The sequence below is a fragment of the Bos taurus genome, chromosome 17 (assembly GCF_002263795.3).
Source record: "Bos taurus isolate L1 Dominette 01449 registration number 42190680 breed Hereford chromosome 17, ARS-UCD2.0, whole genome shotgun sequence".
NCBI lineage: Eukaryota > Metazoa > Chordata > Mammalia > Artiodactyla > Bovidae > Bos > Bos taurus.
In genome coordinates, this window is record NC_037344.1 from 55,790,197 (window position 1) to 55,804,232 (window position 14,036).

Sequence of the window (14,036 nt, forward strand, 5' to 3'; positions counted from 1 at the left end):
TTTTCACAAGCATCCCCGCTGGATCTGTCACAGGTGAGACCTGTGCTTTGTGGAACATGACAAGAATAGCCTAACCTTGCTTGAATCCTCAGATGCCAGCAGAAAGTAAAAGTCTGCAGACTTGTTGTTTTTGGCTGAGGATGCGAAAAATCAGGATCAATAAACAGATGGCTGCAGTATTTAAATGTTTCACCTCTGTGATTCATTTCTCTACTTTCCCTAGCAACCTGTGAACAGGGAATTTGATAACTCCAAGAGACTGCAAGTTTCTGATTCCATATGAACAGAGCACTTCTCTCCTGCTAGCTCAGCATTCTATCCCAAACTGTTGAATAAATTTGAGTTCAGTAATTCCCAGTTCTAACAGATTTGATGTCATCAAACTCTTAGCTTTCTTTGCTCCAACCACCACATGACTTACAGAGATATCCTGTAAAATTAGGATAGGTGATACAAAAAGAGATCATATTTGTGGTTACTGGAGGCAGGTTCTGAGGGGAGGGATAACTGGATGGTGGGGGTCAAAAGGTACAAACTTTAGTTATAAGATAAGTATAAGATATAATGCGATAAACGCGGCTGTGTGTTATATATGAAAGTGGTCTAAAAGAGCAAATTCTGAGAGTTGTCATCACAAGGAAAAATTTTCTGTTTCTTTCTGTATCTATATGAGCTGATAGGTATTCACTAAGCTTACTGTGATAATCATTTCATGGTGTATGTAAGTCAACTCATTGTGCTGCACACCTTAAACTTATACAGTGCTGTATGTCAATTAAATCTTGATAAAGCTGGAAGGAAAAAAAAAATTAGGATGAATGAGACTTTCATATGAGCTTGGGTGAAGACTATCATGACCTGAATCTGTTCCAAGAAAGTGAACCACCAGAGATTTCAATCATTTGAGAGAGAAGAGATTGGTTATGGTTTTCTTAATAAGGGTAAGGAATATATATATACACACACACACACATATATACACACACATAAAGGCACATGTGCTCAGTCATGTCCAACTCTTTGTGACCCCATGGACTGTAGCCCACCAAGGTCCTCTGTCTATGGGATTATCCTAGCAGGAACACTGGAGTGGGTTGCTATTTCCTCTTCCAGGGGATCTCTCTGACCTAGGGATTGAACCCGCGTCTCCTGCATTGGCAGGCAGATTCTTTACCACTGAGCTACATGGGAAGCCCTTTTTGCAGGACTTAAGTTTTTAAAAGATAGTAGGAGATTTCAGACAGTTTTTTTTTTTTTTTTTAAATGAAATACAGGAAACTGACATACTCAAAGCTTTTGGTCTTGCCTCTAGGCTAGGCCTTCTCTAAAGTCAGATTTTCCCAGCCCCTCCACGGAGGTCCTTGCTTTGATTGTTACAAAAGCGTCTCTCTGCGGGTACACCTCCTGGGTGGTAAAATGATTCCCGTCCTTGGCCTTGAGTTTGATATAACATGTTAGGATGACGAGTTTGCTGATGTAAATGAAAACTGACCACTCTGTTAATGGCTAGTGCTATTAGTGTGTTCTTCCTTTTCGATTTGGGAGGAAGGAAGACTGGCAGAGTGTTCTAATCACCTGCAGCAGAGTCTTTGGGAGAGAGTGGGGAGCTTGAAAATGCAGATTCTTGGTCCTCGCTTATGACTCAGTGAGTTGGAATCCTTTGAGGTAGGGCTCAGATGTCTAACTCTTTTAAAACTCCCCAGGTAAGTCTTCTGCAGCCCAAAGTTTGGGAACCTCTACTTTAGTAATTCCACAATTTGGTTCAATTCTTCCAGTAAGCCAGGCTGGGAAATTTATTTCAAAGGATTACTGAGAAATCGGGTCTTATTATTGGTTTTAAAGGAAAACAGAACTGATTTCATTCACTGAGGTCTAGTTTCTTACTGTCTCATACACATGCACACACACACACGACAAAGCTTTTAAATTTTAGTTTCTCTGTGGAATTCTAACTCTGGAAAACATTTTTGCTTTTTTGGATACCACAGAAGGAAAAGTAGCTAAAGGGAACCTGACCATACAGATGGGGAAACAATTCTATCCTCACTTTATAGAGAGGCAAATTGAGGCACAGGAAGCTTCCTTGCCAGGGTGGGACTTCCCTGATGGTAGGGTGGCTAAGACTCTGGACTCTCAATGCAGGGGGCCTGGGTTCGATCCCTGGCCAGGGAATTAGATTTCACATGCCGCAACTAGAGTTCATATGCCACAATTAAAGATCCTGTGTGCCACAACTAGAAGATGCTGCTTGCCACAACTTAAAAAAAATCCTGCACACCGCAACTAAATATCCCACATGCAGCAATGAAGACTGAAGATCCTGTGTGCCGTGACTAAGAGCTGGTGCAGCCAAATAAATAGGTAAGATCAAAGTAAATACTAAAAAAAAAACATGCCAGAGTGGTCTGGGTGGTAGAGCTAGGATTTGAGTCCTGGCAAAAAGAGTGCTGAGGGCCAGTCTCTAACCACTGTGAAACACTTCCCATCAGGGAGAAGCAATGGAGAGGTGACCTCCTCTCCTATCCTTCATTACTACTACTAACAAAACCTCAATCACAAGGATACAAACATCAGAGCTTCACCTGCATACAGAAACATTCTTACTGAGAATGGAGGAAGTCCTCATGTGGAGAACTCCCTCAATGGAGGAAGACTTCTGGGTCCCCAGTGAAACTTCTTGCCTGGAATCTAATAGGCAAACTGAACTTTGAAAGCCATATTGTCCACCAGAAACTCTATAAAGTAGATAATGTCCAGGTTGCAGGTGTGATTTTTGTATGTTTTTGTTTTGTTTGGGGCCCTCATCATGTGTTTAAACTGTGTGAATTGGTGGTCAACATCTAAAAATCAGGAGATTTTTAAATAAAGACCCAACTTTCCAATGTTTTTTGGAAAATGGGCCCATAAGGTCTGCGTTCTAAGTGGTGACAACCAGCAGGAGCAGAGTGGTGGCTGCTCCCTTTAAACTGTGCTCCTCTTCTCACCACAGTCCCCACTGTTCCCGATCAACCTGCTTCATGCATGTATAATATGTTCCCTGCCTCACTCCTGCAGCCCTTTGATTTTCTTACCCTTGGCCCTAACTCATCATGTTCTTCTGGCGGGTTGGAACCTCAAGGCACCAGCATTGTAGTTATAATTCTAGAGTTATCCACAAGGTAAGAGCCATCTACTGGCCTTTGTTAGTGCATGTACTAGAAAGGATGTGCTGGCTTAGAGGTTGTGAGGTGGTGTGGTTAACAACAGCTTCCAGGAACTTCTCTGGCAATTCAGTGGCTGAGACTCTGTGCTCCCAATGCAAGGGGCCTGGGTTCAATCCCTGGTCAGGAAACTAGATTTCTTATGCCACAACTAAAAGAAAATCTTGCATGCTGCCACAAAGATCGAAGATTCTGCGGGCCTCAGCTAAGACCTGGCATAGCAAAACAACAATAACAACAAACATTTTCCAGAGCCAGGTTACCCCGGGCTCACCCTCAGTCTTTTCTACTAATTAATTGCGAGATATCAGGCAAGTAGCCTCATTTCTCTGAGCCTCTGTTTCTTCATCTGCAAAAAATGGGGATAATATCACCTACTTCCTGGGGTTGTTGTGAGGACTCAGTGAGATTTAATTCATGTGAGAGCGTGGAACAGTACCTGGCATATGGTGAGTTCTAGGTCAGTGTCAGTTGCTATTATTATCACCACTTAGCTCAAACACTGATCTGGGCAGTATGTATTTTCACAAGTCCCCAGGAGTTACACCAGGACTTGGCCTTATTTACCCGGAACACCATCCTTCGAGTTTGGCTCATCTATTCAAAGCCCTAAACTCAGTTCAATAGCATCTTGAACTCTTTGAGGTCCTTCCTCCAGTCATGCTGATAATCACAGTAATAATTAACAAATGGTTTGTATTTCTTTATGCACTGAAAAGGAACAGATGCCAACCTACACACATTCTGTGCATCATCTTATTAACCTTCACAGCAGGTTTATTAAATGGGTACAATTATAAACCCCAGTTTAAAGGGGAAGAAACTGAAGCTGAGGGAGGCAAGCAGTTGGCAGAAGGTCTCACAGTAAGAAAGTGGTAAAGGGGGCAGGTACTTGTGCCAAGGAAGTCTGGTCCCAAACCTGCACCGTGTTACCCCACACCCCATGGCCCCATGGTCACACATGCAAGCACATTACCCTTCCATTAAAGAGGAAAGTTGGGTGTGTTCTTATCTATCTTTCAACTGCCTTCTCCTTCACAGGCCAACATCATCAATTTGCCATCTTGTAGGCAAGACACTTTGAGGTGCTTTTGACATCTTAGTGTCTTTTTCTCCTCTCTTTTGGTCAAAAGAGATCATATTTTTTCCTTTATGACACTTCCTATTTTGATATCTCCTCCTCCACCCAGCGGCCCCTGATTGCTCATGGATCTGGCTTGTCTGATAGTAAGTCGACCCACTGGGACATCCACTACCCTCTTGGTTGCCAAGGTGGGCTTGGCTGATCTAAAAGGTGTCCCCTTCCTCCCATACCCACCCAATGGGCCCCTTCCTGAAACCAGGTCAAAAAGACTGATCTTCCCAGCTTGAGGGAAATGGTGTTGGAGGAACAGTGCTGCTATGAGAGAAGAGTGGAAGGGTTTCTGAATTCTTATCTGTTTGGCCAGGAGTTACACAGTGAGACAGAGATGAATCTGGGCTTGTCATTCCCAGATCCTGGTTGTCCATCACACTACCTTGCCCTTTGGCAAAACTCTGATGGAAAGTATCAGTGGTTCTAGTGGATGGAGCCCATCTCCACTGGCTGGAGAAATCAGAATAAATTTGTCCTGATCCAGAGAGAAACATCATCTCTTTGTGAGACGAGAGCTCACTGAAAATACCAAACATAGGCAGAGACCCTTCTGTTCTTAAACTAAGAACAGTCAGGCTAGTTGGATGCAGTGTCATGTAGGAAATCATTTAGCAGATTAGATGCTAAGGCAGAGCAAGTGATAACCTTAAAGTTCCACTTATTGTCATACACTTCCCACTCTCTTACAGTTAGGTGGAACTATGTGACTGGTGTTAGTCGATCAAATATGAGCCTAAGTGACAAGTATCGCTCCAGGGCTGAGGCAGTGAAAACCCATGTGGGATTCTCTGGCTTTTCCTCTCTCCTGTCTTAGCCTGAGAAGCCCTCATGTTCTAGATCAGAGGCTGGAAAACTATGAGCCATGGGCCAGCTCCCTGTTTTTTATAAATAAAGCTTTATCACACACAGCCACATTAATGCATTTATAGATTGGATATGGCTGCTTCTGTGCTAAAATGCAGAGTTAAGTAGTTGCAACTGAGACGTTAATAGTGGCCTAAAATATTTATCATCTGGCCCTTTACAGGAGAAGTTTGTTGACTCCTGTTTCAGACAGAGCAGCTACAAGATGGTGTAGTCTGGACCCTGAGGGACTGTGTGGAGGAGAGACTTTCTGCAAACCCATGTGGCCTGTGGAATAGTAGTGAATAAAGATGAAAACCCTTTTGTTTGAGACTGCTACTGGAGCACAATCTAACCTATCCTAGCAGTTTCCAGTGGGCTTTTCAAGAAAAGGCACCTTAGAGGACTTCCCTGGAGGTCCAGTGACAAAGACTCTGCACTCCCAATACAGGGGGCCTGAGTTTGATCCCTGGTCGGGGAACCAGATCCCACAAGCTGCAACTAAAGATTCCGCATTTCACAACTAAAGATCCCTCTTGCCACAACTAGATTCCGCATGCTGCAACTAAATGTCCCGCATGCCACAACTAAGAGCTTGCATGCTGCAACTAAAGATCCTGCATTCTGCAACAAAGATGGATTCCATGTGCCGCAACTAAGACCTGGCGCAGCCAAATAAAAATAAATATTAATAAAACCAGAAAAGCTTACCTATTTCCAAGTGAAGTGAACTGTACAAGAAATAGCAATGACGAGAAGGCCAATAACGATGGAGGCGACGGCCACCCACTTGGCATTCCTTCCAAGCCGCTTGGATCCTTCGATGTCTCCATCCTCATAGCTGTTCTGAGCCTGGGGGACACAAGGGAAGAGCTGGTGATGACAACCCACAAGGAAAGACATGGTTTCCCAGGTTGATCTGAGCCAGTGGCATGGTTACCACCTCCTCCAGGAAGTCTTCCCTGAACTCCCAGTTTGAGTTAACGTCCTCTTCTGTAGTTCCTGATTACTTTCATCTTAATATTTACCTTAGCATATTGAAAAGAATGATTTGGCCTCTCCCATTAGAGTGTAAGTGTTATGCGAGCAGGGACCATTGTCTCCTTGTTTAGCACAGTATACCACTGTCCAATGCAATATTTGTCATGTAGATGATATGCAGTAAATATTTGTATGCTGAAAGGATGAATGGGTACATCTGTCTCATCCATTAGAACAGGGGTCTGCAAGCCATGGCCCATAGGCCAAATCCAGCCTGTGATTTTTGTAAACAAAGTCTGTAGGGAATACAGTCACAATCATTTGTTTACTACTGTCTGTAGCTGCTTTCATGTTATAACAACAGAAATGAGTAGCTGGGACAGACAGCGTATTGCTTACAAGTCCTAAAATATTTATTATTTGGTCCATGACAGAAAAAGATTGCCTGCTCCTTATGCTAGAAGGTCAGGGACCCTGGCTGACCTGTTCACTCTTTTGCTGAAGCCAAACTGTCACACACCTGGCACCTACTCACACAGCCTCCTCAGCTGTTAGAATACTGGGAAACTTCTGTACTGACTGTTAGGTAGCAGCAGCCACTTCCCAATTTCCCAGCCATCCTGCTCTCTCCACCGAGTTTCTCCAGACATCTCCATGATGCAGGGTATCACTAGGCTCAAGATGGTATCCTTGTGCAAAGGCACAGAATCTTCTGTGCCCTTTGGAGAGATGTCTGGTCCATTGTAGGAACTCAAGAAATCTGTATTGGCTGAATGGGTGATGAATACATCAGTTTTCCTACAGAATATGAGTTCACTGATGGCATCCTGGAGCCCCAGGCAAAGGAGAGGTGCTCAGAGAGTCCTTGCTGCTGAGCTGAAGGTCAGATGCTATCCCTCTCTCTTATTATAAGCCCTCTTTATCATAACTCCCACTGCCGAGACTTCCCCCAAAGCTGTGCTGTAGCCCAAAGAAGACTGGAAATCTGCATTTGTAAGTTAGGGATAGAATGATTCGATCCATGCCATGAATTGCAGGTTTCCGTGGGAACCTCTATTCTTGACTCTGAAAGCACAGCACTTCAGTAATAATCACCCTTCTTCGTGGACTATGAAGAGGAATGAGGCATATGCAGACAATTACAAGCCAGAGAAACTCCCAGTAAACCACAGAGCTTTCTGCTTCCGGAACCTTCCATTAATTCTTGGATCTGGGCCATCTTAGCAACAGGCTGGGAGACTTGCCTCCCCAGGGAGTCTTGCTATCAGGCCTCTTGTGTGAATGGGAGAGTGAGAGCTTGAAATGATGCCAGGGGCTGCCGGCAGGGAGAACTCCAGAACCCTGCATCCTGAATTCTTAACCTGAATTCTTAACCCTGTGTGTCCATCAGAAACACTTGGATAGTATTAAAAATAAATGCCACAGGCTTGGCCCTATTCTGGAGAGACTTCAATTTAACTGGTGTAGGAGCCAGACACCAGTTTTTTAAAGTAGACATTGTGGTAAAATGTGCCTGACATAAAATTTACCACTGTTGAGTGTACAATTCAATGGCACTAAGTACATTCATGTTGTGCAAATATCACTGTCATTAATCATCTCAAACTGAAACTCTGTTTTCATTAAACACTCACTCCTCATTCTTCCCACCACTCCTCCCCATTCCCAGCCCCTAGCAATCACCATTCTATGTCCTGTTCTTATGGATTTGACTACTCTAGGAATTTTATGAGTTGACTCATACAATGGTTGTCTTCTATGATTGGCTTATCTCGATAAGCATAATGTCCTCAAGGTTCATCTATGTTGTAGCATGTGTCAGAGCTTCTTTCCTTTTTGAGGCTGAATAATATTTCATTTTATGGATATGCCACATTTTGTTTACCACTCATTCACTGATGGATACTTGGGTTGCTGCCAGAGTATTTTTTAAAAAACCTTCTCAAGGTCAAAAACCTTTGGTCTAGACAACTATCTTTAACATCGTGCAAGGTCAAGATGTTCACCATCTTAAGACTTAACCCAAGAAAATGTGTCATGGAGCATGGGCTCTAAAATGCAGAGAGATCTAAGTTCCGATTTCATGTTTTATCAACTGTGAGAATTACAGCAAGCTATCAAGCTTTCTAAGCCTCAGAGTCCTTATCTGTAAATTGGGGACAACAGTAATAACACCTCCTTCATATTGGAGGGGCCAATGAGTTAATGCATGCAAAGTGGTTAGCACTGGTCTAGAACATAATTTATGCTCAATAAATTAGCTTTTACTATGAATTGCCACTGCCTGTTTTATTCTTCTTCTAAAGCTGAGGTCCTTGGGGTGAAACAGAATCTTCTGGGCTACTTATGAGAATTATAGGCGATCAATCTCTACTCCTGGCAACCCACGTTTGGGAAACTTTGTTTTAGAGGCTTCACAAGTAAAGTCACTGCATAGAATCCTAGAACCCTGAATTGTGAGTTCATAATCAGTTTAAGATTATATAGATTCAGGCTCTCCTAAATTGATCATTATTCTATCATGGTATCTTCAAAAAACCCAGTTCTGAGATTAGTCATGGTGATATACTTGCACTGCTGTAACCAGGAAAAATAAAACAAAGAAAACAATGAGACATTCCTTGCCAATCTGTCCCCCAAACATTGTCAACCCCTGGCTGTTTGGATGAAAACCCAGTTTCGTGTTCTCAGTAGCAGTGGGGACAACAGCCAGTGTGTGCCATGGTGAAGGCTACATCTACATCTGTGCATTGCCCATGAGCGCAGGGGAAATGGGGCTACCCAGGCCACTTGTCTGTTGCAGATCAGCAGAGCCATGCTGGTGACCTGGCTAAGGGGCATGGGGGTGCAAGACTTGGGCAAATCCTGTCCAACCTTCATCACCTGTTAGCAGTCTGGCATCTTGTATGTAACCCTTTTCTTGGCAATTCACCATCCCTCTGGAGCTCATAAAGGAGATGTTGAGTCATCCCAGGAATGGACCCATGGTTAGCTTGAAAAACAGGTGAAAAGCCTCTTTCAATATTAGTTGTAGACTCTTTTCTTCCCAAGAGTCCTTTTATGAATCCCTTTCTTCCTCTGGTTCTTGGAGAAGGGGCTTCCTATGGGTAAATCTGCTGGGTAAATATAAGGATATGGGGGAAGGGATGAAGGTGGGGTTATTTAGAACTCTCACATTTCACTTTAAACGACTTCACTGGTGAGGGGCTCTGGCTTCAGGGTCATCATTCAACAACAGAGCAGGAAGGGATTAATCCCCCCCTCCTCAGTTCATTGGCTGGAGTTCTTTTCTCTCCCAACTGGAACTGTGTATTAATATAGGTCTGTTGGCAGATGCTACAGAATGAAGTGGCAGAAATGGGTTTGAGAGAAAATGCATGGTTTATAAATCTTTTTCTGAAGGGCTTAAAAAGCAAACTAGTCCATCTGCCGTGGAAGAACTATAAAGAAACAAGGGATGACTTTGATACTTAAATTTACATGATCGTCTTAGTTCTTTCACCAATTCTGAATGCAATTCATGAACATGCAAAGTATTTGAATGCCATAGAAACGTACACTGTAGATAGTAAGCTCTTCTCTCAATTCTATTTCCCAAAGATAACAGGGTAGTACATTTGCTTCTAGATTTTTTTTTTCCCATGAATAGTATGAAAGGAAAACTGACACTTTCTCCTGGTTTCATTATGACTAAGCACATCATGTACCACAGTTCATGAGAAATAGCAATTTGTATGCTGAGATAAACCAAGAACAACAGGTTAGTCTGTTTAGCCTGCATCCTTCCAATACTGAAACCTTGAGTATTTCCCACAAGGCTTTGCAAAGACAATTTCATCTTTGCCTTTTGTGACATGGATACCTAAACACAGGTCCCCTCCTTTGTGGATATGTAATCTTTTGAGAAAGATACTGTTTTGCTTTGTTGTTTTTTTTTTTTAATCAGGAAAAGATTAATGGAAAACCTGGTAATCCTGGAAATTTTGCATTCATTTCCTTTAAATACTGTGGTTTGCATTTGGCTGGCTGGCCATTTTGAGGCTGGACTTCCTTGTATTTCTTTTCAAGTAAAATTTTTTTCTTTTCTAATTGTTTTGGCCTCAGTTTTTCTTTGACAAAAATCATAATGATAACAGATAACATATACTGAGTATTTGTTATGGGCCAGACACTTTTCAAGGATTATTTCATCAGTCTTCATAACAACCCTGTGAGGCAGATGCTTTGTTTCCATTTTACTGATGGGAAAACTGAGTCACAGAGAAGTTAAAATAATTTGTCTGAAGTTACATAGCTGGTTTGATTCTCTCTCTCAGAGTTTTTTCTTTTCCTCTTAGCTAAAAATGTCAATGGCACCCCACTCCAGTACTGTTGCCCGGAAAATCCCATGGATGGAGGAGCCTGGTAGGTTGCAGTCCATGGGGTCGCTAAGAGTCGGACACGACTGAGCGACTTCACTTTCACTTTCCACTTTGATGCACTGGAGAAGGAAATGGCAACCCACTCCAGTGTTCTTGCCTGGAGAATCCAATGGACGGAGTAGCCTGGTGGGCTACAGTCCATGAGGTTGCACAGAGTCGGACACGACTGAAGCGACTTAGCAGCAGCAGCAGCAGCATACTATTTGTGTTCTGTAACTTGCTTTTTACCACTTGTCATAGGGTAGGGGTGGCTTTCTAAGCTCATGCTTCTGGGTTTGTCTCACTGCTGTTTTCTTTATCCAGTCATGATTTAAAGTACATTGATAAACTTTCTAATGTTGCACTGTCCTGATTCTTGGGGAAAAACCTTAATTTGTCATGATAAACTTTTGGTAGGTAACTTTCTGTTTTCAAAGAACTTAAGACTTACAGAAAAGTTGCAAGTATAGTTGTCTCACTCTTTTTAATGGATTTGTACTAGTCACTTAAATGGTCACACCTCACTAACATTTCAGCTATTTAAAGTTTGTGGCAATTACATAATATGCTGCAACAGACACTCTCATTCATATATTTTTGTACACATCTGAGTGTCTTCCTGGGATGGATTCCTAGGAATGGGATTACAGAGTCAAAGGGTATATTTATATTTGGAGATAGAGTAAAATTGCATTGTAGAAAAACTGTACAAATTTACATTCCCACTAACAGTATTTATGTGTCCTTTCCTCCACAACCTTGCCCACACTGTATGTTATTCATCTATTTTTGCTGTTTTAACAGGCAAAAAAGAATCTCAAAATAACATTTCTTTATTAATGATGAAATTCAATCATGTTCAGATTTCCACTCAAACATCACCTTCTGAGAGAGGCCTTCTCAGATCAGTTTATTTAAAACTTTCCCAACTGACTAATACAGTGCCTGGAAATCAATAAATACATGTTGAATTAACAAACATATGTACGGATAAATGTTTGTCAGGTGTATTTCTTTTTTTTTTTAATAACTATTTATTTTTGACTGTGCTGGGTCTTCGCTGCTGCATGGGCTTTTCTCTAGCTGTGGTGCGCGCAGGCTACTCTTCGCTGCAGCGCGTGGGCTGGGACGACTTCCCTCCTTGTGGAGCACAGGCTCTAGGGCACACAGGTTTCCATGTTGCAGTGTGTGGGCTCAGGAGCTGCAGCTCCTGGGATCGAGACCACAGGCTCAATAGTTGTGGCACACAAGCTCAGTCATTCTGTGGCACGTGACATCTTCCCAGATCAGGGATCAAACCTGTGTCTCCTGCATTGGCAGGTGGATTCTTTACCACTGAGCTACCAAGGAAGTCCCAAATGTATTTCTTCTTAATGATTTTTATACTTATATCTTTTGGTCTAGTTGTCTATTAATTTGTCTGATAATTATACATTTGCAGAAATTTTTTACATATTATAGGTCAGCACCATGCAATAGAAATATAATGGGGACCACATACTTAATTCAAAATTTTCTGGACATCCCTGGTGGTCCACTGATAAAGAATCCACCTGTCAATGCAGGGCATATGGGTTGAATCCCTGGTATGGGAAGATTCCACATGCTGCAAGGCAAACTAAGCCCATGTACTGGAGTCTGTGAGCTGCAACTACAGGGTCCATGTGCTGCAAATGCTGAAGCCCGAGTGCCCTATACCCATGCTCTGCAACTAGAGTAGCCCCCACTCTCCACAAATGGAGAAAGCCTACATGCAGCAACAAAGACCCAGTGCAGTAAAATGAATTTGTTTTCTAGTAGCCACATTAAAGAGGTAAAATTAACTTTAATAATATATATTTTATTTAACCCAACATGTCCAAACTTTTATCATTAAAATCTGTGGTGCTATTTCAAATACTCAATAGTCACATGTGGCAACTCTAAGAATAGCACAGAAAACAATGTACATTAATCTATTACGTATGTTGCAAAATTCTCTCCCAGTTTCTCCTGGCTCATTGTCTTTTTCCCCTAAATTATAAATTTTATTTTGATATAGCTTAGGGTTCACAAAAAGTTACAAATATAGTACTAAGAGTCCCCTTGTACCTTTCACCAAGCTTTGGTTAATGATGATATCTTAAGTACCCACAGTATTTGGTCAAAACCAGGAAATTGAAGTTGGTTGATATTAACTCAGTTATAGACCTTATTCAGATTTTACCAGTTTGCACATGCACTCTTTTTTTTATTGTTTTATTTTTTTGGTATGTGTATAGCTCTATGAAATTCTGTCGCCTGCAGACTGGAGTGACTATTGCCACAAAGAAATTCTTTCATGGAGGGTATAGAGAAAAGGGAACCCTCCTATACTTTGGTGGAAATGTAAGTTGTTGGAGCCACTATGTAAAACAACATGGAGGTTCCTCAGAAAACAAAAAATGGAATTGCCATACCATCTAGCAATTCCACTCCTGGGCATATATTCGGACAAACTGTAATTCCAAAAAGATACATGCACCCCCATGTTCATAGCAGCACTAGTCACAATAGCCAAGACATGGAAACAACCTAAATGTCCCTCAACAGATGAACGGATAAAGATGCAGCACATTTATATACAATGGAATACTACTCAGCCATAAAAAGAACAAAATAATGCCATTTGCAATAACATGAGTACAACTAGGATTATCATATTAAGTGATATAAGTCACAAAAAGTAAATCACTTATACATGGAATCTAAAATATACACAAATGAACCTCTCTAGGAGCTAACTGTGGCTCAGATCATGAACTCCTTATTGCCAAATTCAGACTTAAATTGAAGAAAGTGGGGAAAACCACTAGACACTCAGGTATGACCTAAATCAAATCCCTAATGCTTATACAGTGGAAGTGAGAAATAGATTTAAGGGACTAGATCTGATAGACAGAGTGCCTGATGAACTATGGACTGAGGTTCGTGACATTGTACAGGAGACAGGGATCAAGACCATCCCCATGGAAAAGAAATGCAAAAAAGCAAAATGGCTGTCTGAGGAGGCCTTACAAAGAGCTTTGAAAAGAAGAGAAGTGAAAAGCAAAGGAGAAAAGGAAAGATATAAGCATCTGAATGCAGAGTTTCCAAGAATAGCAAGGAGAGATAAGACAGCCTTCCTCAGCGATCAATGCAAAGAAATAGAGGAAAACAACAGAATGCGAAAGACTAGAAATCTCTTCAAGAAAATTAGATACCAAGGAAACATTTCATGCAAAGATGGGCTTGATAAAGGACAGAAATGGTATGGACCTAACAGAAGCAGAAGATATTAAGAAGAGGTGGCAAGAATACACAGAAGAACTCTACAAAAAAGATCTTCACGACCAAGATAATCACGATGATGTGATCACTCACCTAGAGCCAGACATCCTGGAATGTGAAGTCAAGTGGGCCTTAGAAAGCATCACTATGAACAAAGCTAGTTGGAGGTGATGGAATTCCAGTTGAGCT

General features: G+C 41.8%; 1 protein-coding gene across 2 annotated transcripts in view; it reads right to left on the reverse strand.

Annotated features, from left to right (window-relative positions):
* The window catches only part of TMEM233 (transmembrane protein 233), a 70,428-nt gene that overhangs the window by 30,164 nt on the left and 26,228 nt on the right, over window positions 1–14,036 (reverse strand). For both annotated transcript variants that reach the window (XR_003030032.2, XM_002694503.7), the window contains exon 2: window positions 5,890–6,030. Coding sequence is in view for 1 of the 2 variants with exons in the window: in XM_002694503.7 (XP_002694549.1) it covers window positions 5,890–6,030 (141 nt within the window). In the remaining variant the exon portion in view is untranslated. The remainder of the gene's footprint in view (window positions 1–5,889; window positions 6,031–14,036) is intronic.